Source organism: Pelecanus crispus, chromosome 3, assembly GCF_030463565.1.
Source record: "Pelecanus crispus isolate bPelCri1 chromosome 3, bPelCri1.pri, whole genome shotgun sequence".
Classification (NCBI taxonomy): Eukaryota; Metazoa; Chordata; class Aves; order Pelecaniformes; family Pelecanidae; genus Pelecanus; species Pelecanus crispus.
The window spans coordinates 104,368,174-104,393,582 of NC_134645.1; the positions used below are offsets into that span (position 1 = coordinate 104,368,174).

At 37.9% G+C, this 25,409-nt stretch overlaps 1 protein-coding gene across 5 annotated transcripts in view; it reads left to right on the forward strand.

Annotated features, from left to right (window-relative positions):
- Positions 1-25,409, forward strand: part of DST (dystonin) — a 313,286-nt gene that overhangs the window by 250,988 nt on the left and 36,889 nt on the right. For all 5 annotated transcript variants that reach the window (XM_075707064.1, XM_075707065.1, XM_075707066.1 and 2 more), the window contains 13 exons: positions 801-1,007; positions 6,594-6,713; positions 6,885-6,992; positions 8,713-8,931; positions 12,761-12,964; positions 15,821-16,052; positions 16,404-16,630; positions 17,346-17,468; positions 18,217-18,318; positions 20,335-20,436; positions 21,586-21,759; positions 22,551-22,706; positions 25,104-25,301. In XM_075707064.1, coding sequence (XP_075563179.1) covers positions 801-1,007; positions 6,594-6,713; positions 6,885-6,992; positions 8,713-8,931; positions 12,761-12,964; positions 15,821-16,052; positions 16,404-16,630; positions 17,346-17,468; positions 18,217-18,318; positions 20,335-20,436; positions 21,586-21,759; positions 22,551-22,706; positions 25,104-25,301 — 2,172 coding nt within the window. The remainder of the gene's footprint in view (positions 1-800; positions 1,008-6,593; positions 6,714-6,884; positions 6,993-8,712; positions 8,932-12,760; positions 12,965-15,820; positions 16,053-16,403; positions 16,631-17,345; positions 17,469-18,216; positions 18,319-20,334; positions 20,437-21,585; positions 21,760-22,550; positions 22,707-25,103; positions 25,302-25,409) is intronic.

Below are 25,409 nucleotides of genomic sequence, written 5' to 3' on the forward strand. Positions count from 1 at the left end.
CACAACATTTCCTTTTTATTCAAGCAGCTACCTAATCCTGGGAAAACTCTTAAGTTGTCAAACAAAGTTATTTTGGTTCTTTAGTTGTGGCATGGATAAAATCCTGTAAAGTATAAAAAGAGTCAACATTTAAAATATATATTACTAATCTTGTTTAACAATATTTATTTCAAAAGAAAAATTGTATAAAATGGATGGTGCAGACAATGTTGCGAGGGGAAGCTAAAAAAAAAAAAACAAAAACCTTTCTATTAAACTTCTGATATATATAAAAGGAAATGAAACAGCGGTAGGGGTTTCTGTACAGGTAAAAACTCATTCCTGAAGCAGTGTGTGATTTAATCCAGTCATTGCTCATTTAAGAAATCACTTGAAATCATCATATCTTGCTTTATTGCATGCCTGATTTCACTTACTGGTGATTTAGTTCCTTATGGAGTTGCAGGTAGCAAAGAATATCTGTTAGTTTTTGTTTTCTTTGGTTGCTTTGTTTAGTACTAACAACTCTTACAAAATTAGAAAGAATTTCAGACTGTGCTATTGACTGGAGACATATATTTATGATATATTCCGTAGAAAATTCTCTTCAAGAATCACCTACTTTTCTGTCAAACAGCTTACAGTATCAAAAAGCTAATACAACTGAGCTGAAAATAAGTGTGCTAATTTATCCCTTTGGTTTGTGTGGAAAACATTTCAGTTCTCAACTCATGGAGTAGTTGAAAAGATAAAAAAACATGTGCAAGCTGTGTGTGTTCAGCTTGTATGCTGGCATGCTTACTTTAAATGGCCTTTTTCAGGAGTTGAAAAAAGAAGCAAAGAACAACAAAGGCTTACTGGACACTCTGAATGAAGTTGGCAGTGCCTTCCTGGAGCTGGTGCCATGGAGAGCCAGAGAGGGGCTTGACAAGATGATAACAGAGGACAATGAACGTTACAGATTAGTGAGTGACACAATCTCTCAGAAGGTGGATGAGATTGATGCTGCCATCCTGAGATCCCAGCAGGTACTGAAAACTGTTCTTTGGGCTACAATAATCTCTGGCCATGTGTACCTGAACAAAAGATGTCCTTTTCTTATGCTTGAACAGCAAAAGGCCTGTTCGAATGAAGTGGGACTCCACTCTCAAGATATAAATGCCAGAACTCAGCTGATCTGTACACTGTTGTAGTTGTCTGCCTTTTCGTTGACACAAACATCAGTCTTGTAGCTAAAATTGCTGTAACTATCCTGTGGTTCCTTAAGTGGGGATTTGCTTAAGTGAGAACTGAATGGCCCATGTATTCTGCAGATCATAGAATCATAGAATCGTTTAGGTTGGAAAAGACCTTTAAGATCATCCAGTCCAACCATTAACCTACACTACCAAGTCCACTCTAAACCAATCAAGGGTAGACTAGACTAAACCATGTCCCAAAGTGCCACATCTACCCGTTTTTTGAACACTTCCAGGGATGGGGACTCCACCACCTCTCTGGGCAGCCTGTTCCAATTCTTGACCACCCTTTCCGTAAAGAAATTTTTCCTAATTTCCAACCTAAACCTCCCCTGGCGCAGCTTAAGCCCATTTCCTCTTGTCCTATCGCTAACTACATGGGAGAAGATCTTGTGTTAAGTGAAATATGGTCCAGATCCCCAGTCAATTTTACTAGATGAAACACTTGAAATCACTAGGGTTGCCACACCTTTTAGCATCAGCTGATTGTCTAGCTCCTCTGTACTTTCCACAATTAAAAGCCGGATCATCTTGTTCAAGCTGTGGTGGAGAATTTAAATAACAATTGCTTTTATTCATATCCACAATGCTTTTCTTCTTGGGGCTCAAAAATTGAGTTATTTAATATGTGGAGCTTCCATACATGCACAGAGGTGAATATATATGGGTACACTTTGAGAGCTGGCGCTCTAATTTCATCACTAAATAGTCCCATAGTTAAACTTGCTTATAAATGCATCGTGGAAATACAGTTTTCCAGTGTCTGCCTATAGTTCAAGCATAAAAATATTGGTGGAGATTTCTGTTTCTGCTAATACTTCCCATAAACAGTTGTAACAGGACAAGGAGAAAGCATATGTGACATTTTCAAAGTTTGCTGAAAGCTGACTAAAAGAGGCTGGCAATAACTCAGATCTCCTCGTAACTGAGGTTAAAAATAACTTCATGTTTGTCGTGGTTTAGCCCCAGCCGGCAACTGAGCACCACACAGCCGCTCACTCACCACCCCCCACCCCGCCAGTGGGATGGGGGAGAGAATCAGAAGAGTAAAAGTGAAAACACTTGTGGGTTGAGATAAGAACAGTTTAATAATTGAAATATAATAATAATAATAAATTGTAATGAAAAGGAAAATGACAAAAAGAGAGAGAAATAAAACCAAAAAAGACAAGTGATGCAAATGAAAAACAACTGCTCACCACCAACCAACTGATGCCCAGCCTGTCCCCAAACAGTGGCTGCACCCCAGCCAACTCCTCCCAGTTTATATGCTGAGCGTGATGTCATATGGTATGGAATAGCCCTTTGGCCAGTTTGGGTCGGCTGTCCTGGCTGTGCCCCCTCCCAGCTTCTTGTGCGCCTCCAGCCTTTTTGTTGGCAGGCCAGTATGAGAAGCTGAAAAGTCCTTGACTGCTTAGCAACAACTAAAACAGCAGTGTGTTATCAACATTATTCTCATACTAAATCCAAACCACAACACTATGCCAGCTACTAGGAAGAAAATTAACTCTATCCCAGCTGAAACCAGGACAGTATTCACCCCTTATTCTATACCATCTACATCATGCCCAAGTCCTACACTTTCCAATACATTCCAATTAATCATCACCGATTTTCCTGTCTTTTGATATATACACACAGATATCATGCCCTTAGTCTATGGGCCATCCCTCTAAAATGTCCATTGAGTTCATTTAGTCCATGACTTTGGGCTCCATCTGTCATTACAGTCTTTCAGGGCAGGAGAGATGGTATGCGATGTTGGATTGTTGCATGCTGAAGCCAGTTCTGCTTCCATTAGCACTGCACTTTGCTTGGTTTCATCAAAGTTCATTCTGAGTTTGTCTGGGTGATTCTTACTGTAATACTGTTGATATGGCATATAGCAACCGTAGAAGTGATGACATACAGTATCATATAGCAATTAACATCATATGGTTCGGTTCATTGGCTATTCTCACCCAAAATCAAATCCCCTTGAGGTACACATCGGACTTCCCCATCCTTCCGCATCACCCACCAAGTGCACCCAGGTCCTTGAGCAAAAGCAATCCCATGAATGGATTTACCTTTGCCCAAGGGGGGAGTAACCCAGACTGTCTTCCTCAGCATATTTTATATGTGCACTACAGGGACTTTATCTCCTTCCACAGTACGTAAAAGTTTTGATTGGGCAGGGCCAGCTCGATTGGCAGATCCCCTGGTGTTGACTAACCAGGTGTTTTTTGCTAAATGTGTATCCCAGTGTTTGAATGTCCCACCACCCATTGCTCTCAGGGTAGTCTTTAACAGTCCATTGTATCATTCGATTTTCCCGGAGGCTGGTGCATGGTAAGGGATGTGATATACGCACTCAATGCCGTGCTCTTTGGCCCAGGTGTCTATGAGGTTGTTTCGGAAATGAGTCCCGTTGTCTGACTCGATTCTTTCTGGGCTGCCCTGTTGCCATAAGACTTGCTCTTCAAGGCCCACGATGGTGTGGGGGCACGGGATACGTTTCCAGCCATCCGGTGGTTGCTTCCACCATGGTGAGCACATAGCGCTTTCCTTGGCATGTTTGTGCGAGTGTGATATAATCAATCTGCCAGGCGTCCCCATATTTATATTTTAGCCATCACCCTCCATACCAAAGAGGCTTCAACCACTTGGCTTGCTTGATTGCAGCGCATGTTTCACATTCATGGATTTACCTGTGCAATACTATCCATGGTCAAGTCCACTACTCAGTCATGAGCCCATCTATATGTTGCATCTCTTCCTTGATGGCCTGGGGTGTCATGGGCCCACCAGGCTGTAAATAGTTCACCCATATGTTGCCAGTCCAGATCCAGCTGAGCCACTTCAATCTTAGCAGCGTGATCCACCTGCTGGTTGTTTTGATGTTCTTCAGTGGCCCAGCTCTTGGGTACATGAGCATCTACGTGACGTACTTTTACAACCAGGTTCTCTACCCAGGCAGCAATATCTTGCCACAATGTGGCAGCCCAGATGGGTTTGCCTCTGCGCTGCCAAGTTGCTCTGCTTCCATTACTGCAACCACCCCCACAGGGCATTTGCCACCATCCATGAGTCAGTAGAGAGAGCACTGGCCACTTTTCTCATTCAGCAATGTCTAAAGCCAGCTGGATGGCTTTCACCTCTGCGAACTGACTCAATTTCCCTTCTCCTCCAGCAGTTTCTGTGATTTGTCACATAGGACTCCATACAGCAGCTTTCCACCTTCGATGCATTCTCACAAGATGACAGGATCCATCAGTGAACAGGGCATATTGCTTCTCATTTTCTGGTAGTTTATGACAGAAGGTCATACTCTACTTTTGGCTTACTTGTTGTTCTTCACTCTAAAGTAGCCATAGAGGGTGCTTTAGAAAGCATTCACAGAGCAAATCACAATGTCATCATATTCAGAAGTCAGTCATTCCTGGTTAGAAGAAAAAGTACCACAATGAACTATGCTTGGTTAAACTGGGTGGGGATGAAATAGATGATTTTATAGTGACTCAAGTGAAATTTAGAGCTCATAAATAACTGTCATGCATAATGGGAAGAAAAGACTTCAAATTTTGGATGCAGAGAGTACCAATTTTGTGCTTTTTTTCCCTTAATCTTATATTTGAGCATCACAAATTAGAAATACTATACCCTCAGCAAATGGAGTTTAGAGTCCTGTCCTTCCTCGATGCTATGTAACCTAGAATTTTCAGTCTTGCTTTGATTGTGTTATTTCCATGAAGTACTTGTTCACATTACTTACATACCTATGGATATTTGGTATCAGGAAGTCACACTACAGTTAATTTGTACATCTAACACATTTGAAATCACCTTCTTCATTTCCTTCGTTTGGATTATAAATAGATGGGCTTCTGAAGAGCTTGGTTGTGAACTGCAGTTTCTAAAGCCAGGATTTAACTACCACTGGTGCACGTGCTTTGTGCTAATGTTTACAGTACTGATTGTTTCAGAACATACCTTTCTATTAGAAAGTCACAATATTTAGGACAAAACTTATTTTCTGTTACTTTAAATGAGAAGTGACATATAGTGAAAAAGAATGTGCTCTCTCTCATGTAACAAATGGATTATAAAGGCTGAAAAAGATTGACTCATAAAGAATGAAATCTCAGAACTGCTTCTTTTGTTTTTGTGTGACTCACGATTAACCACTAAGACAAGACTGATTCAGTGGCTAAAGTGAGCTCCAGCTACAGGAGCAGGGCTGTCATGGTCTACAGCCACAAAAGCACAGACCAGCAGATTTAAAAGTCAAGAGGGACTGAGAATGATCAGAAAGAGACTTCTCAGGAGAGTGTGGGTATCAACAACACAAGTAGCAGGTTCTGACGTAAAATGTCCTGATAGGCATTCACAATAACTCAGAGGTGTATTAAAGTTCAGCTAATTGCGGTGGGGGGCAGCGTTTAAAGTAAGTAAATAAATAAATAACTACTTAGTAGTTTCTACAATGACTGTTTTGTGCATCTGATCATCCCATGTAATCTTTCTTTATGGCTTAAGCTCAAAGCTGCCCCCATTGAGTACTACAACATGTGTGTGCTAAGATACATGCCTATAAACTTGAACTGAAGACAGAATGTGTGATTTTTTTAAAATTTGGTCTTGCTTTTCAGAAGAATTAGATCCCCATGTACTTCTTTTCTGGATCTCATGCTCTCCTTCACAAATTAGTAAGAAACAGATCCTTTAAATCCTCTCATTACTTAGTCCTTTGAGGTAATTTCTGAAACATTTAAGTGTTGACTAATGGTAGTCAAAAGTTAATCTTTTAGGAAAAGGACTGGCTGCACCCAAATGCCCCAAAGAATTTTCAGATTTAATCCAAGGTCTAGTTTTGGATGAGATCCTGCCTTCTCTGTATTCAGTGAGGTTCTTCCACTGACTTAGTTGAATTGTGATTGTTTTGCCTTTATCATTTAATACCAAAGCAGCTCTTAGGATTGAAAGGATAACATCAAGCAACTATTTCTTAGGACAATTGCAACACTAGCAGTAATAATAAATACAGAGATGGAAAAGACACGTGAAAGTAGAATAAAATGAAAATAAACAGTCTAGTTAAAATTCTGAAATTGTAACCCTTTTTATTTTCTTATGTCTGTTAGAGAGCGCTTTGGAAAAATGTATTTGCTTCTGTTGCTCTGTCACGCTTATGAATTAAGCTGCTTTTATTACAATCCCTCAGAACCATTTTGGGCTTTGTATTTCATTTCTATAAAAACCTCATATGGAAAGCGAGCCACTATCTTTCTAACAATTCGAAAGTACGCTTTTTAATCTTCTTTAAAATTTTAGAAACAGTCATTCTAATTTCATGTCTATAGAACCGCTAAACTAATTCATGTCTCCCTCACTTAGTTTGATCAAGCAGCTGATGCTGAATTTGCCTGGATTGCAGAAACAGAAAAGAAACTGATGTCTCTGGGTGATATTAGGCTTGAGCAAGACCAGACCACGGCTCAGCTACAAGTTCAAAAGGTAAAAGAAATGCATTTCCAACTGTCATGTTAATTATTGGCCAGCACACTCTCCATCTAGAAAATGTACTGGCATGATTTAATTTTCAGTCCATCATAATGCACTTCAAAAATAGTTTTTGCTCCATGTACTCTATTTTTTTTCTCTGACCAATTTTTACTGTGTTTCAAGGCTTTTACCATGGAGATTTTGAGGCACAAAGATACTATAGATGAACTTGTTAAATCTGGGGATAAGATTATGAACACGTGCACCGAAGAAGAGAAACAGACCATGAAGGTAAAGTTCCTTAAACTGCAGCTGCAGCGGTAGATATGCAGACAATGTATAAGTAGAAGGATTCCTATAGTGTCTTTTTTGAAATAGTAATGAAAAAGCATTAGTTACAGCCACTTCTAGTCTGAGGATTGTAATACTACAAGAAATGCTGTTGTGTATCACTCTCCTTCCTTCAGGATGTTCAAAGAGCAAACACTGTGTGCTTGCTTCATTGCCTGACACTAATTTGGAGCCCCATTTATCATCTTCATCCATGGTAAATAGTATTTTAGCCAAAGGACGATTGAGTGAATAGGTATTAGTCATCTGGGGTGGTGAGCGTGGAATTCGGCTGTTTATCTTCCCCAGTTCTCTTGGGTCAGTGACGTTCTGGGCATGTGCATTTCTGTGCCGGATTCAATGGCTGCGCACCTTGGCGTGAATCTTCACTTTCATTTCTGCTGATTTCAGTGTGGACCTTACTTGCCAAGATTATTCCATCCTGTTGACTAACACAGCCCATGAAAGGCATTCTTATGCCTTTGCTTATTACACACACACACAGAGCCTGATGTTGGGGCTGTATATATATACAGACAGATTTTTCATGTTGCCATTTAAGAATGGGTTAGTTGTGGGGTTGGGGGTTTTTTTGCTAAATTACAGTGAGGCTGGATATCTTGTGTAAATTTAGTCCTTCCAATGACCACCCTCCTTGAACAATACTACATCACTAATTGTGTTCTGCTGCAGGATCTCTGAATAAATTTGATTTGCTCTTAACTGAATTTAAAATAGATGACATGTTCTGTCTATGAAACTGTTGTCATAAGGGAGAACAGTTTTATGATGTGAGTCTCTGTTAAATATTTGTATTTGTCAGAAATACTGTGTATGTTAGGCTATGTTTTGTCCTTTGGATAGCATCTCTATACTTAATTTACATGCAAGACATAACAAATGGAAGGATAGCTTGTTCTGCCAAAAAAGATTCTTTACTTCACATTCAATGGCTTGCTTATATGTCTAGTTTTTCCAACACTAGCATTTATGTGCATTGTCACATATAATATTTCATAAAAATGATAACATGGGCAGTCTTCCACAGGAAAAATATATAGCTGGTTGATACTTTCTTTTATTATCACATGCCCAAATACTGTAGATTTGTAATGTTTAAACCTTGTAGTTCTGTCCTATTATTAATGGTAATACATCCTCATTAATTAATGTATGCTAACCTGGAAAACAATGTTTTGTGGTTTCTGTTGCAAGTTTGTAAACTACAAGCACAACAGTATATCCTATTCTCTTGCCCGATTTAAAAAAAAACCCACCAGATTTTTGTGTATTGTTCACAATGCTTTGATTCAGAAATGCTGTGGAAAACTTAGTTTCTGCCACGTGTCACTGAAGATAAGCATCCTCAGTAAGGGAGTGGGGCTAAGATCTGCAGCAAATCATTTGTAGCTTCACTGGAAGCTCTATGGATAAAGTGTTATTTGTAAACATCAATATCATTAAATATGTTGTAATTACTTTGAAAGTACTCTGCCAAATTCCGATCTCCCACATTATTGATTCTATCCACCTTAAACACTGATACTGTAGAAATATTATCAAAACTAAAACTTGGTTCACTGTGGTTTGGTGCTATAATTATCAAAGATTGTTTAGAAAGGAAGGTAATAGACATGTGGAAAAACATACATTGCTATTTTTTGTTAATATTATTTTACAGAAAAAAATGGAAAGCCTCTTACAGAAATATGATGCAGTCTGTCAAATGAACTCTGAGAGAAACCTCCAGCTGGAACGGGCTCAGTCCCTGGTTAACCAGTTCTGGGAGACTTATGAAGAGCTTTGGCCATGGTTAACTGAAACAGAAATGATCATCTCTCAGCTTCCTGCGCCAGCCCTTGAGTATGAAACTTTAAAGCAACAACAAGAAGAGCACAGGGTAAGCATTTTGCCAGTTTTGAAAAACAAAGTGTCAAAAGCCAAGTAGTATTCTGCTTAGAACTGTGTGGTACTCTGCTAAATGCTGAAAAGCCAGACAGTTATACTTCTGTTGAAAAAAGCATGATTTAAAACAATAGTAGAAAATAAATACATTTTCAATCATGCCTCTACTGTTTCCCAGACTGTGCATGCAAACAAGATTATCTGGGAAAGGCAGCAGACAATGTATAAGCATAAAAGAGCGCTAAAGGGGAAAAAAATGACATTGTAGTGAAAGAATAGAGTACACAATAGTTAAGAAGGATATTTAAAAGTACACATTAGTGTCAGTATTAGAACCAACCAAGCCCATAAGCAGAAAGAACAGACATGGGATGTTGTAGCAAGAAACAAAAGAAGGTAAAACATGACTGTCTAAAGATCTGGAGTACCTGCTGTCAGCATGCTGAAAGTGAAATGCTGCCTTTGTGTACAGTCTGTATACAAATATGCACATATGTTGATCTTATGTACATGTTAAAAATTTGGCTTTTGTTGGGTTAGTATCATTGGAACTAAATTTAGCTGAGACAGGAAGGTGGACAATTAGAGGGCCAAGAATTGATCGCTTGGGTTCCAGCCAATCCCATAATCATTTCTCTTGTAAAGTATGTTTGTTACGTAATAATGAAAAGAAATAATTGTTTAGAATCATAGAATCATAGAATCGTTTAGGTTGGAAAAGACCTTTAAGATCATCCAGTCCAACCATTAACCTACGCTACCAAGTCTACTCTAAGCCAATCAAGGGTAGACTAGACTAAACCATGTCCCCAAGTGCCATATCTACCCGTTTTTTGAACACTTCCAGGGTTGGTGACTCCACCACCTCTCTGGGCAGCCTCTTCCAATGCTTGACTACCCTTTCAGTAAAGAAATTTTTCCTAATTTCCAACCTAAACCTCCCCTGGCGCAGCTTAAGCCCATTTCCTCTTGTCCTATCACTAACTACTTGGGAGAAGAGACCAACACCCACCTCACTACAACCTCCTTTCAGGCAGTTGTAGAGAGCGATAAGGTCTCCCCTCAGCCTCCTCTTCTCCAGACTAAACATTCCCAGTTCCCTCAGCCGCTCCTCATAAGACCTGTGCTCCAGACCCTTCACCAGCTTCGTTGCCCTTCTCTGGACACGCTCCAGCACCTCAATGTCTTTCTTGTATTGAGGGGCCCAAAACTGGACACAGTATTCCAGGTGCGGCCTCACCAGCGCCGAGTACAGGGGGACAATCACCTCCCTGCTCCTGCTGGCCACACTATTCCTGATACAAGCCAGGATGCTGTTGGCCTTCTTGGCCACCTGGGCACAGTGCTGGCTCATGTTCAGCCGTCTGTCTACCAAATATTAATTACCATAATATAATAACCATGATACCAAATCTTAATTACCATAATATTACAAAATAGAGGCAACAGTGTTGTAGGCTGACCACCATATATGGGCTTTCCTACATGGAGGAATAATCAGCTGGGATAAAAATTAGGATGTTTCATATATGGCTACTAGTATCACATGGAATCAGATGTATCTCACCAAGGCTAAAACCTGCATGTTTTGGCGCGTGCAAAGCCCATATGGCCACTGGAGATACCTGTCTTCTCCCTACTGAGCACAGAGTAACTAGTTTTTTTTTTAATTTTAGCTGCCTCAATTAAGTGACTCAAGTTAGATAGGATGAACCCTGGCTTCAAAGTCTTGCGTACTCTGAGACCAGTTAATGAAGATGTGCCACTCTTATGTACTGGTAAACACTGGGTTCACTCATTTGTCTTCCTATTATGTCCACAATGAGCAAACATGCTCTGTTAAGACTAGCTATATAACATGAGCTTTGCAAACTATCTTGATTAGTCACTGTGAACCAAGTCATGCTTGCCTTACTTAGAGGATTGTTCCCCATCTACTTTAATCATTCTGCTTGCATGAAAGGCCCTTCAGCTGAGCTTCTGGTTTTGCATTTTCCCTGGGCTATGCCATTAGCTGAGATTTGTTTGTTAAGTAGAAGAGTAATGTCAGGCAGTTTTAACACGTAATCTGATCTGAAATACTTGTTTACTGGAGTTGTTTGCCCAATAGTAAATCGTGGAGAAGACCAAATCGTTTATTGTTCTATTAAAAAAAAAGAAGGTGGTTCTGAATGTGAGTTGAAAACAGTTTTGTATATTCACTTACGTTTCTGTTCTGATGTATTTACTGATGACTATCTTTGTTCCAAGTCATGGAATTCAAAGAGTTGACTCTTGTGTGAGTAACATGCATACAATTTGGTTTGAACTGAGCTGTGGGCAGAGTACTAGCATAAGGTTTGGACCCAGAAATGTGCGCTCTTGTGGCCTTGTGTCAAGTCATCTATTTGTGCACAAAAATAAAACACTCAGACTTATTTTCTAAAAACTTTCAAATTGTTCTTAGTTTCACCTTTTCCTCTTCTCTGCTAATCAACATTATTTTTCTTGTTGCAAGGTATACAAATAGAGTTACATTATCAGTAAGTAGCTAGAGTCAGGGGTTTTTGTATTTTCATTGCTGTTTTGTCATCAGGAGACTGGAGAGTCGTGGTCACCGTCTTTTCAATCTTCTCAACCTCTCCTCTTCTTCTGGGGAGGAGCAAGTAAGCAAGCCAGTATCAGGATTTCTTTTCAAGGGAAGGACCTTAGTTGAAGAGAAGAGGATTTATTTACACTGAGACTGATACAGGCCCTTTTCTGTGTCTTCATTAATTTAAACAAACCCTGAGCTGGGAGGAACAGAGCATGTGCCTCTCATGTTCCTGCACAGGGGCTATAAGATAGAAACACATGGAGTTCACAGCACCGAGAGGGATAGTGCCTCACAAGACAGTGGGATTTTTCTGAAAAGGGAGGAATGAGCTGAGAAAATAAAAAAAAAAACTTGGAGGGAAGGATCAGGCTACTCCCACAAAAAACCTTTCCCTTTTGTCAGATCTATGGGTGCAAGTAAACAAAACCAAAATCTTTAGGCAAGTTGGAAGACATCTTGTGACTTTTTCACTTCCACAAGCCTCTGCACAGTCTTCTGCATGGTTTTGACTTACTTTGGGGGTGGATGATGAGGAGTAGACAGCTGAGGTCAAATTTAATTTACTTATTAATTACTTGTTAAACTTCATGTCAGCTAAGTAATAGCGCTGTTGTGAAGACAGAGGGGTCTGTGGCCAGAGGGGAGACTGCTAAACTAGGTTGATAGGTCTCTACTGATCAGTCTTCCTTGTCCTTTTGTCCTTTTCACTGATTTCTTTGACCCTTCCTTGTGCTAGTTTCCTCTTCTTAAATCAAGGATATTTTGAACTAATATTCTTGCAACGCCGGTACCTCTTTCTGTGATGTTCTTCAATGGAAGGCTTTGCGGCAAGTGGCAAATACCAACATGAAAAGTATATATGTGGTGGTGTTACGCACATGTCTGGAATATTGTTGCCATTTCTGTCATTATGGGTACTAAATATGATGGGGAGTGTCTGTTGCCAGCATCATATGCATAGTTAGCATCTTACATTTTACCTGTAATCATATGTCCTACAAGAGTGTTGCACGGACCCTTTCCAGTGCGTCTCCAATTGTGATGTTTCATGCCTGGATAGCTCTGTGTTGGAATGGGAGCCATCACTGGTAGAGCAGTCACTAACTTTATTTGATATAATTTGTGCTTTACATTAGGACGAGGGGTATTTGTTTGGAATTTTTTGCCAGCTGGATGTGTTAGAAGTGTAGACAGCTGTAATGTGGTGGTGCAAGCATAAGAAACTGATAAGTTGTTTCGTTTGTTATAGCAACTGCGTGAGCTGATCGCTGAGCACAAACCTCATATAGATAAGATGAACAAAACCGGGCCTCAATTGCTGGAGCTGAGCCCAGGAGAAGGTTTTTCTATCCAAGAGAAATATGTGGCAGCTGACACCCTTTACAGTAAAATTAAGGAAGATGTCAAAAAACGAGCACTGGCACTGGATGAAGCCATTTCTCAGTGTACTCAGGTATCAATTTAAGTTTAAAGTATAATTGGATTCATTCAAATGGAAACATACACAGACATTGTCATCTTACATGTATATATCAAGGCTAAGCTACTGTTTTATCTGTATTTTTCAACCTAATGGCCTGTGAATGTTCATATTGCTGCTTATGTTATTGATTTTTCTATTCCTTGAGGGTTTATAATTTTATATATTGGTCAGTATTATGACTGCTGCAGTTGAAAAGTGTTACTGCTTCTTAATTTCGAAGTAAAATAAGGAACATTTGGTCTAAAAATGTGGGATTTTATTTTCACTTTTTTCTGTTTTTCTCTTGCTAGTCTGTTACTAGCTGATGCTTCATTTGTATATGGATGTCACTGCTGATCAGTTAACTTAAGTGTAGTTATGTCTCGAACTTGGCAGCTTTAGTTGCAGTCCATTACCAATGGAACAAGAGGGTAGTTTAGCAGTGGTATTAGCATTTGGGCTTCATTACAGACCCACAAGAACCTAACATAACATATGCTTAAACTGTTATGTAAAAGTATCGTGAGAAAAGTTAAGACTTCACAAAATGTCATCATAAGCATAAAATTCAGATCAAGTCCATACAAGTTACGTATCTTACATTCATCAGCCTATGCAATGAACCCCAATAGAGTATTGTTAGGTATCACATTCTAGAGACTTATAAATATTGGATTAATTGTCATTAAACCCATACTGAAATTCTTTTACTCAACCCTAAATTCAGAAAAGAACTCAGTAAAACTGTCGACATGAACCAATACAAAAACCTGAATAAAAATACTTTGTTCTATACCGCTGTTTTTATAGGAAACTCCCCTTTTCTCTGTTCACTGGAAATTAAGTGCTATATTCTGCTCAGGTCTAAAATACTAAATAAAGAAATACACCTTAAAGTTCTCATCAAGTCTACATTCTAAATAATTTTTGTCATAGGTCATTGTCCTTAATGTCATATTCCTAGCCCCTGCAGACTGAGTTTAAGAACCTGAGGAAAAAAAGTGACATCAGATATCATTCTGCTTTTGAACTGGTTATGGACAATGTATTATATTTTCAGTCATTCTAAACAGCTTCCTTATTCACACCTCTGAAAGATGCCTGATTATTTAGATTCAGTTTTTCTTTATCATAAATGCTCAGTCCTCCCCCTACTTGGAGCTGCACATTTGAAAATCAAGATATTTACTTAGCATTCGAGTCCCTGCTTTGTATGTGATAGCCATTAACTGGCTAAGTACAGAAAACAAGAATAAAAATGCATTCTTTGGTAACAGCTAGAAATAATCAGATGTTGAGAAAATGCTTAATTATTTATGCAATACTTTAAGGTTCTTTTTATATATGTAAATGTCCATGCAGATGGCAAAGCAAAACATTGTAACACCCAGAATGTAATTTTATGTAATCTCCTTTTTGTATTAAGATATGTAAATATATATTACCAGGGCTCTGTACTATGATGGCTATGTCAGTGTTTGTCTAGACGGTCCTGGAAGAATAATTATTTCATTCTTCAGGTTTTAAATTATATTAAATTGCATTATGTATCAAAGGCAGGACATAACCTGTGAAGCCAGAATGAAAGGTTGTAATGACTTGCGTTTTCTTCCTTTTAAGTTCTAAAACACCTTGTCTCATTCATTGAAGTATGAGTAGAAGGAGGCCCACTGAATGTGCTGACAATTTTAAAATGTAACATCTGTGTCCTAAAATTAGACCTGAATATTGCCAATTTAATTTTAGTTTTTATCACTTTTGTAAGGTTTTGTTGCCACAATCAGTTTTTCAGAAGTCTTGAATGTGGGAAGGCTACTTATCTTTCCTAACACATTTAGCTGACTTGTATGATATTCACACTTCTAACAAAAACACTGCATCCGTAACATTAGTCACAGAGTCTGATTTGAAGTGGGTTGTATGGTTGGAAAAAGTAATTACATTTGTATTGCCTATATTCCTTTGAATAGAAAGGATGTAGCTGTTTATGCACACGAGGTAATCTTGTTTTGCTGTGCTCTTTCTAGCAGCTTTCCCAAGTGTAATCAAGAGTGCTTTTTGTAGATCCTGGAGGATCATTAAATGCACCCACAATTTATTAATTTCTGTAATTTGGAAGGGGCATGGTGGTGAGATATTTTTAGGAATCTCTGTGGCTCGAAAAGCATACAGTAAAGGCTAACTTTAGACCTGTACCAAAGGATGAACCATGTTAACGTAGCTGTAATTGAGTTTCTGGGCACCTACGTGGGCTTGGTCAAACATGGGTGAACGTAATCCATGCTGTTGAGTGCTTTTAGTTGCAGAAAGTAACATACCTTTACTGCACTAACAAGCATCACCTGGGCACTAACAAATGTCTTTTTGAATGACCTCACATATCAAATCTAAATCGGTGGCTATATTCCAGTATGTTGGTCCTGATGTGAAAGTGTATGTATTTAATATTAAGGTAAATATCTTTCTAAAATGATGAAATCAGAAAGCCGTGGCTCTCCAAAGTAAGGTACAAACTACTGTATGAATTACGCAGGACTACATGCAAGTAGATTCTGCCATATGTATAGTATCTGCAGATGGAGTGTCTCAGGACTGAACCCAGACTTCATAGTAAAATTCTTAAATCTGAGAGGAAGTACCATTTTGCAAGGTCATTTTTATAATTTAGATATTAAAAGGGCGGAAGAACCACAAAGGGAGGGTATTGCAAGTTGCACATACATGTGTTGGATAGAGATGTTAAATATGTTAAAGTACCTTTTTTGCAAGAGAATTTCAGATGTCATTTTTCAGCTGCTTTTTTCTAATTTCTCTGCCACTTCTTTCTGTCCTTTACCACCCTCCCAGTTTCATGACAAGATAGATCCAACTCTTGAGAGCCTGAAACGCATAGTTGAACGTCTGAGGCAGCCACCTTCGATCTCAGCAGAGGTTGAGAAGATTAAAGAGCAAATCAGTGAAAATAAGAATGTGTCAGTGGATCTGGAAAAACTTCAGCCGGTGTATGAAACACTTAAACAGAGAGGGGAGGAAATGATTGCTCGCTCAGAAGGAGCTGATAAGGATATATCTGCTAAAGGTAGTAGACTGAGGAAAGTTTTATGTAGTGGAAATGCAGCAAGCTGCAGCATATAAAAATCTTCAGTTCTGATGACCACTAATCTGGGGATTGTGTTCTCCTGGAGAAGCTGCTAAAGATTTATAAGAGCAAAGCATTTGTTTAAAATAATTCATTGTAGATATGACCTTTGTTTTATTTTTAAAGGCCATGTTGGTTGTTTCCACTTAATGTTATAAGGAGTCCTGTAAAGAAACAATTCTAGAGTCTGAATTTTAAAACATACACATATGTTTCTGCTGTAGAACTGTAGAGAGATTTATGGCCAAGAATTGTTTGCCAAGGTAGTAATCTAGTTCCTTTGTTGTTTAGCTGTTCAAGATAAACTAGACCAAATGGTCCTCATTTGGGAAGACATACAGACCTTGACTGAGGAGAGGGAGGCCAAATTGTTGGATGTAATGGAACTAGCTGAAAAGTTTTGGTGTGATCATATGGCTCTTGTAGCTACTATTAAAGATACTCAGGACTTCATTCGAGAACTGGAGGGACCTGGAGTTGACCCATCTGTAGTCAAGCAACAGCAAGAAGCTGCTGAGGTCAGTAGAAAGTATTTTGTTGACCTGAAGTATTTTATTTACAGTATGCAGAGAAAAGACAGAATTACTATGGAATACCACAGGCAATTTTTTTGGGTTTTTTTTTTTTTTTTAGAGACCAAGAGTGATAATGTGTAGAAATTTGCTATAATGATATCTCAAGAGTCTGTGGTAAATAACATGTATCAGTGCTTAATTGCAACGAGTGTGCAACATGTGCCTGTCATTATATTTGCATATCTGTTTATAAACGTGTATAATAAGCACGTCACTGAGACTTTTAAAAGTTATACATACTTTAGATTCCCTGAGTAATACGTAATATCTAAATGAAAGGAGTACAGATGTGTTATGCTCTATGTATTATGCTCTAAGCCTGTAATTATTTATGCTGATAGTTACAGATTTGAAGGTTGAATTATAACCTCTGAAAAAGAAAACACTCTGATTAAAGAAATCTAATTTAAGACTTCCTGTTTATTTTTTCCCTCTCATGCAAAATGACATGACAGGCCATTGTTACAATTTGGACTGATGTTAGTTGATTTCACTCTGACTCTGCAAAGGGATGCTTGTATTTTAAGCATCCAATTGCAACTCCAAGTGACTTCAAAGAAAACAAAGGTCAAATCCTGCCATGTTGTATCTTGAAAGCAAGCTGTGCATAGATTATTAAATTTAGTATTAGCATTGTCATTTTTTTGCCTCTTTGTAGGCTGCTAAAGAAGAAATTGATGGACTACAAGAAGAACTAGAAACAGTTGTGAGCCTTGGCTCTGAACTTAGAGCTGCTTGTGGAGAGCCTGACAAACCTATTGTCAACAAGAGTATAGATGAGGTATGGGAAGTGCAGATGTTTAAATCTGTTATGTTAAATGCTTGTTCAGCTGAAATTGGTATATCCCCCCTGCCCCCAACAAATTTTGAAGATAAAAAATTTTGTGGCAAAAGTAAAATATCCCTGAAGCCTTTGTGTTAAAGTAAGGCTTGCTTTTCAGGTAAATGAATCTTGAATCAGATTAGATTAGAATGTACAGACAATTTTATTTTATTGATTTATGGGTTAAATTTTTTGTAAGACAGAAGGGGTTTTTGTTAAAATACTCATTGATTAATACAAATAGATGGCTACTTTTTGCAAAAGTAATGCTAGAATAAATTTCAGATATATCTGCTTTATGCCAAGTGAGACATCTTAACTGAGACAGTCTTGTTTGGGTGACTACAGAGTACTTTTAATTTCTCTAATGTTCAACAATGTATGTTTCTTTTAAGCTACCTTTTTTATAATGATGCAACTCCAAATGATTTAATAGTAGTATTTCCTGTATTAACTATAATCCCGATGTTAAAAAAATACTCAGTAATCAGTATTGTAGTTTACAGCTTTTGTAGTCCAGAACCTCTAGTATATTCTGAAGGAAACTAACTGTGCAGTGATAGGGAGAACAGGTGTTAATATGGAATGAATATGAACTACTCATGCTTAGTTTATTGGTGTTATTGATCAGTGAATATTTAGTGAATGCACATTATACAGCAGTGAAATTTTTTTGTCCGTTGGAGTAAATTACACTTACTTGCAGCTGAATTCTGCCTGGGATGCCTTAAACAAAACATGGAAAGAACGGGTGGATAAGCTTGCTGAAGCTATGCAGGCAGCTGTTCAATACCAGGATGGACTGCAGGTAAGATGGTGTGATATACCTAACCCACTCTTGACTCAACAGGATTTAACGTGGTTGTAGTAAAAAATGTCACATGATTGGGTAGGTGATAAGTAATATATCATTGATTATAATAACTGTTTTCTTCAGTAGGCAGATATTTTTTCTCAGGGTTGGTTGGGTTTAGGGTTTTTTTGCATTAAGGTATAAATCTATTTGGGTTGTTTTCTTCATGTAGTTGTTCATACATTGCACTATGTTTAGATTCAAAATTAATGTCCCCTTGTTTATTGATAAGAGGAGAGGTTTTTTGATACCACACAAATTCACAGTAATCCTTGCTCACATTTTCTTCTGATAGTCAGTACTTCATATGATAAGTGAGTTGAAGTTGTGACACATTTACATGATCTGAAAGGAACAGAATACAGGCCCATATCCTCGCTGTTGTTTTCTTTGAGTGGAGGACAGTGAAAGAACTTCAGTTTTATTCCACCTTTTTTATAAGTCAAATATTTAAGTTTGAATATTTTAAGCAAAAAATATTATTAACGTAATGTTGCTGGACCATTATACTAATTCTAAGTATAATTTATCCAATCACAATACTTCAGATGATTCATTTTTTAAATCTGTAGGTAAATTTTCCAACAGTTCTTTCAAGATACCTTTTCTCTGTATGTGCTGGGTTGGGGTTTGGGGTTTTTTTGGCTTATTCTTTGCACGTTTTGGCTGAGTGGCATGCCTCATATCTTTTGTCAGTGAATGGCTAGAAGATTGAAACATTTGAAAAGATTCCAAACATGGTCAGATTTTGTAAAACTATTTTCTTGCTCAATGGAATTACTGTCTTTCTTGGTTCATTAAATCTTTAAAATTAGTTTCAGGGCAGTTGCTTGTGTGTCCAGTGCAGATCAAGCAGCAGAACAGTCCTTAATAATAATGCAACATGCTTGTTTTCTAGTGCACCCTCACTGTTTTTCTCCAAGTTCTCTTATGTTCATACCGCGTAGAGGTTGACTTGTAGGGTTGCATTAGGAACATTGCCATTGGTTTAAGTGCTTCGTATTTCCTGTGGCTGTACATTGTCCATCCTACAAGTTTGGTACTTTGTGAAAGAGCTTTAAATGCCGCCTTATGCTCATTTCAATAGACAATATGAAAAGTATTGTGGGCAGATTGTTAGCTGCAGCCGCCTCATCCTGTTGAGCTTGTTGGGGGTAGTTCTTTTCTCAAGGAGCTGTGCAGCAGTGGGCAGCTCTGGCAAGCTGTCCTAAGCCTTTCTCTGTAATGAATCACAGATAACAGGCAGGAGGAAAAGGGCCTACCAGAGGTGTTTTTTCCCCTGTGCGACTACCCAGATTGATATAGCTGTTCTTAATCTGTAAGTGGAGTATTCTCAAGGTTCTGCATTATATCAGGAGCAAAAGAAGTACCCACAAAGCCTCAGAAATGGGGAGACTTCATTTGTTTTTTGAAGTTATAACTGCATTATCCTACGGAGATTCGATCAAGCTCAGTTACAGCGCTTCACTGTCTAATATGGACTGAATGGGTTGTGTTCCATGTTCCTTACACAGATAGCACTATCCTTCAAAAGTAGTTTGTTTGTAATCATCATTTAAAGTGTCTTATCATTCAGTTACCGCCTTCCATCTTTGCTCCAAAGGACTGCAGAACAGAGTTTGTCTTGTATTTACCTTTCAGGGTATTCATAAAAATTGCTGGGTTTACTCAGTAAGAAGTAGAGTACTACTCAGCATGAACGGTACTGGCAGAATATTACTCCTAACAGAAGTTCAGTCCTGCAGCATGTACATTCTCATAACCATTATGTGGACTACTTTAGTTTAATATTTGATTCCTTGTATTGCAAAGAAACCTAGGTTTTGCTGAAGAAAGCTGTTTTCTTTCAAAGAGCACAACAATATTGTTCTATGGAGTAAAAAAAAAATTCTGATACTTTGCTTAATACAACTTTCAAATAGAATGCTCTTATTTTTGCTCACACTTCAATTTCTTACTGTGATTTTTCAGGCAATATTTGACTGGGTAGACATTGCTGGCAGCAAGTTAGCATCTATGTCCCCAGTTGGAACAGATCTGGAGACAGTGAAGCAGCAAACTGAGGAACTTAAGGTATGAACTAGCAATTTATTTCATTTATATTTTCATCTGTCTGCATTTTTCTGTGTTGTTTAGTATTTTTCTGTATTTTTCAAGAGTCAAAAAGCAATTTTCAATTTCTAGTAAAAAAGAATCTATATGAAAATTTCAGATAACATTTCATTGCAAACTTTTCATTTTCAAGTGTGTTTCATTTTAAAATCTATTCCAAATTTTTGTGAGACTACACTTTATTTTGTGAATATGTCCTGATAGCCCAGAAATACTTGTAAAAGCATTCCTTCTCTTTCAAAGGCTATAAGGTTATTATGTACAGGGTTCTTTTGCTATGACTTAAGTTTTCTGGTTTCTACCGTAAACAACTTCCTTGAGGCTCTGAGAGAATGCCTCCAAAGCTTCACTTCTGCCATTATAGGCGTTATCTAAATGCTCACACAGATCACGACATTCCCAATACATGAGTAAGCTGAAAAACCAAAATTTCAGGCTAACTTAGAAACCTGTCTGTATGGATCTGTGACTGACTTGCTCCTGACATTGGCAGGCTGTTATGCTACATATAAAAAACAGGGATGTATAACGACCAGGGAATGTCCTTGGTTTTGTTGCTTGCTTGTACATTTTTTGGATGTGGGCAGGTTGTTTAATCTATCTGTTTTATGACGTAACTTGAAATGAACCATAGAAGAACATGCATGTCTGAGTTGTATTCAGACTGCTGCCCAAGTTGCGGGTACAAGAGGGGGTGTTCTACTAAAGAGAATTTGCTTTCAGCTCTTTTGAAGAATAATTCTGTTTGAAGTTTAAGGTATTGTATTGTCAGAACCACAAGAGCTAGAAGTTACTCAAGATATGTTCTGCCTTTTTTACAGACCAGGGAGATCATTGGAGAATACTTTCCTATTGGGCATCTTTATCATCTTCTGGTCACAGTTAGCAATATCTGCTAGAATAGTAAGACATTGTTGTGTATTTTCAATTAGCTGGGACTGTCTGGGTTATCAGTGTCTTAGCAGCATTTTGACCCTGGAAAATAAACCCCCAAATTTATGAAAGTTGACAGTGATGCATTAGTATTGTAAATACTGCTGTACTGTGCTATATTCAAGAAGATCATTACTTGTGATATGTTTATTTGTATTCTTCTTCTGTTTACCATAGCAATTTAAGACAGAAGCTTATCAGCAGCAGATAGAAATGGAAAGGCTGAACCATCAGGCAGAACTATTGCTGAAGAAGGTAACAGAGGAGAGTGACAAGCACACTGTTCAAGACCCTCTCTCAGAGCTCAAACTAATGTGGGACAGCCTAGAAGAAAAGATTATAAATAGACAGGTAAATAATTTAACTTGAAGGTGGTGGCTTTATTCATGACTTAGATTTCTGAGAAAAGCTTTTTATGATATATAATGTTTGTATCAATTTACACATTTTTTTCCTTTTGGTTTGGAAATTACAGAACTGTATTTAACAGAATTTGAATTTTACAATTTATTGAGTTGTTTTTATGTTTTTTAAAGCCTTAGCAGTATCTTCCCCTGTCAGCAGTGCCATGTCAAATCATTATTATTTCATTTTGGTTATTTGATGACATCTTAAGTAGCAGTTGAAAACATGTTTATATGGGCAAAGGTAATATTAGCTGCTGAACTGAACACTTTAAAAAAAACCCAATAACTTCATATTAAACTGTTTCAGTGCTCTCTCCTTAAATTATCAAAGTGAAAGAGAGATTTGAAGATGCGGTGCCTTGAAGTGTGTGTTTTTTCTGAATTGAATCATTTCACAACAAAGAAAAGGTTTTAAAAAGATCATGCACCAAATTGCATTTCTATTGAAATTATGTTTTAAGTGATGAAAAACTACTGTCATATCTCTGATGAGAGAACCTTCAAACTTAACATGGGGTCTTTGAAGGTCAGGAATTTAAGCCTAGAATGTAAGGTTTTACAGGCTAACTTGGCTCCAAGTATAAAGCAGTTGCTTGTGTTGGATAACTGTTTCGCCCTGTTTTTTATGCTATCATATGCATGGACTCTGCTCTGGATTATGGTGACTAACGGTAATCTAAGCCAATGCAATAGCATTGTGAAACCATTTTATTGTTAATTTTATTTTTACTGTAGCACAAGCTGGAAGGTGCCTTGTTAGCCTTGGGGCAGTTCCAGCATGCCCTGGATGAGTTACTGACATGGCTGACGCATACAGAAGACTTGCTGAATGAACAGAAACCTGTGGGTGGAGACCCCAAGGCTATTGAAATTGAACTTGCCAAACATCATGTATGTAATTATAATAAATATTAACTGAAATGTTCTTTTGATGTTTATCTTAGTGATGAGTCTTGTAGTGAAACTTAGCACTTGATAAATACTTCTCTATAGAGATTTTCAAGATGCAGTTTATAGCTGAAATGCAGGCTTGGAATAATTAATATCTTTCCTCTTACTCCTTCATATTCCTTCCTTCCTTGCATATGCCATGCAAGTGGTTTTACCAAAAAGAGCAGCTCACCCTAGTCTCCACCTTTATTCACCTTAATTTGACCCAGGGAACTCAAAAGTTATTGAACCTGCTACTGTCCCTGAAGCAATAAACTCCTTTATTAGTTCTGTTTAGGCGAGGTCTCACAAAATGCACGTGACAATTACACATCTTTTGTTCTTGCTCCTTCCTTCTCAGAAAATAGTGATTTGTTGTTTTGAATTCTGCAAAATTGTATCTCAGTTGGGTCCAACTAACATGAAGAATGCTTCTCTGAAACAATCTTGGCAAACTTTAGCGGTATCCATGCCCCCATCTTTTTGTTACATACAATGTATGGTTAATTTTTTAATTTTTTTTTCAAGTATTTTTACTGATTATTGTGACTCTGGAGCCCACGGAAGAATGCTTCCGTTGTGCCTTTATTTTGAAGAGTATCTCCCAGGAGCAAGATATCTTCTCTACCTCTTTTTGTGTCTTGGTGCTGTTCGTAATGATGTATGCTTTCTAGGCCTGAAGATTGCAAACTAACCTCATAAATCCTCTCCTTTCCTTTAAATCTGCCATTTAATTTTTGGCCTGCATATGGTGTGAAAAGTATTCAGAGTCCATTTTGGATTTAGAGAGAATTGATTGAAATTGACAGTACCCAGATAATTAAGGCATTTTCATTGTTTGTGGTAATGCAGCTATGCAGCTTCTGAAGCCTTTTGTGTGGTCAGTTCGAACTTGAGCAGAGTAAAGTATCTGCATGCCCTGTGTGACTACTGTTAGAAATGGGCCCTTTAAAAAAAAAAAAAAATCCAAAACAAATCCAGCTTCCACTCCATGAACCTTTTATATTCTTATCAAACGGAAGTGTTTTACTACTGAAGAAGCATCCAGACATCGTTTATGACTTCATCTACCTTCAGTGCTGAAGGAGTTCAGCAAACACATGAACGAATCTACTTCCTTTTCAAAAAATAAGAGCTTATAGGTTAGAAAGTTCACGCAGTAGTGCATCCTGTGGTAGCCTGCAAAAACATCCATCTCTTGAATAACTTTGGAGAGAATAGACCTTGTTCTTAGTGAGCCTCAGCAGGAAGGAAGGGATAAGATGCATCTGTTTCTGTGAATAACCCTTTTTTTTGCCCTGTTAGGAAATTAAATAAATAATATCTTTCAGTGCTTAGCTTAGAAGACTGAAAGCAAATGTGATGCGCATTTTGTATACAAGGGCTACTTGTGATTTGCTGTTTCATCAAGTGCTCTGTATAGTTTATTTAGAAGTTCCTTTGTATTTAGCTTTATATTTTTTCCATATGCTAGCATTCTGAGGGAGGTGAGTTTGAACCAGACCCCATGGAAGACAGCAGTTATAAACTTGAATTTCTTAGATGGGGTTTACCATTCCCTTCCCAACCTTTTTGCATATTCTCTTTTTCTGTTCTTTATTTCTGGTATTTAAAAGCTGCTGCTTTTTTTTTTTTTTTTTTTTTTTAAAAATCTCTCTGCAAACAGCATCCTTTTCCCAAATGTATTTTTTTCGTTTTATGGTTTTACTGTTGTTGGTGATAACAGGTTTTCAAGCAGATGGAGGAGGTCTTGTGGTGTTAGTATTACAGTCATTCCCCAGCTTTTAGCACAGCTGAAGTGTCCTGGTAGCCTGACATAACATGAAAGAAGTAGTAGACCTGAAATGCATGAAAAGATGTTGTGGCAGTCAGGTTGTTGTATGGCACAGCAGACACATAGTATTCTTGTTCCTCTCTTAGACTACTGCTCCACAAGCAGTTGGCACTACTATATATAACACTGTTTTCACACCTTGCCCTCAAAAACAAAGAAAAATCCTATTAGTAGGATTTAGTAAATTAATTCCTATTAGTAGGAATTAGTAGTAAATTAAGGAAAGTGAAAAAATAATTCTTCGCTAGCAGTGCCAGAAACCTTTCATAATTTCAGAAAGAAATATACGTATTCAGAAGGAATATATTATTTTTTCCAAGATACAAAAATGTCGCATTTTGGTGGAATGATCTGTTACTGCTTTTGATTGACGAGACCTTAGTTATTAGCTTTAATTGCTAATACCTGTGCTGGTGTTAAACTATTGCTTTGTCATTGGATTAGAACTAGCTCAGTCACTGTAATTGCCTTCATTCAATAACTTATCAACATGGTCAGTCATACATACTGTGTTACAATTGTAGGTGCTACAAAATGATGTTTTAGCTCATCAGTCTACGGTGGAGGCAGTTAAGAAAGCAGGAAATGACCTGATTGAATCGAGTGCTGTTGAAGAAGCAAGTAATTTACGGAGCAAGTTGGAACTTCTGAATCAGCGCTGGCAAAACGTGTTGGAAAAAACAGAACAAAGGAAACAGCAGCTGGACAGTGCCTTGATCCAGGTGAACAGGAAATGATCAAATAAAGAGAGAACTCAGAAAAAGTGTCTTTTTACATGAAATACATATATACATGCATTAGAAGTTGGCCTAAACCAAAACCATAATGCA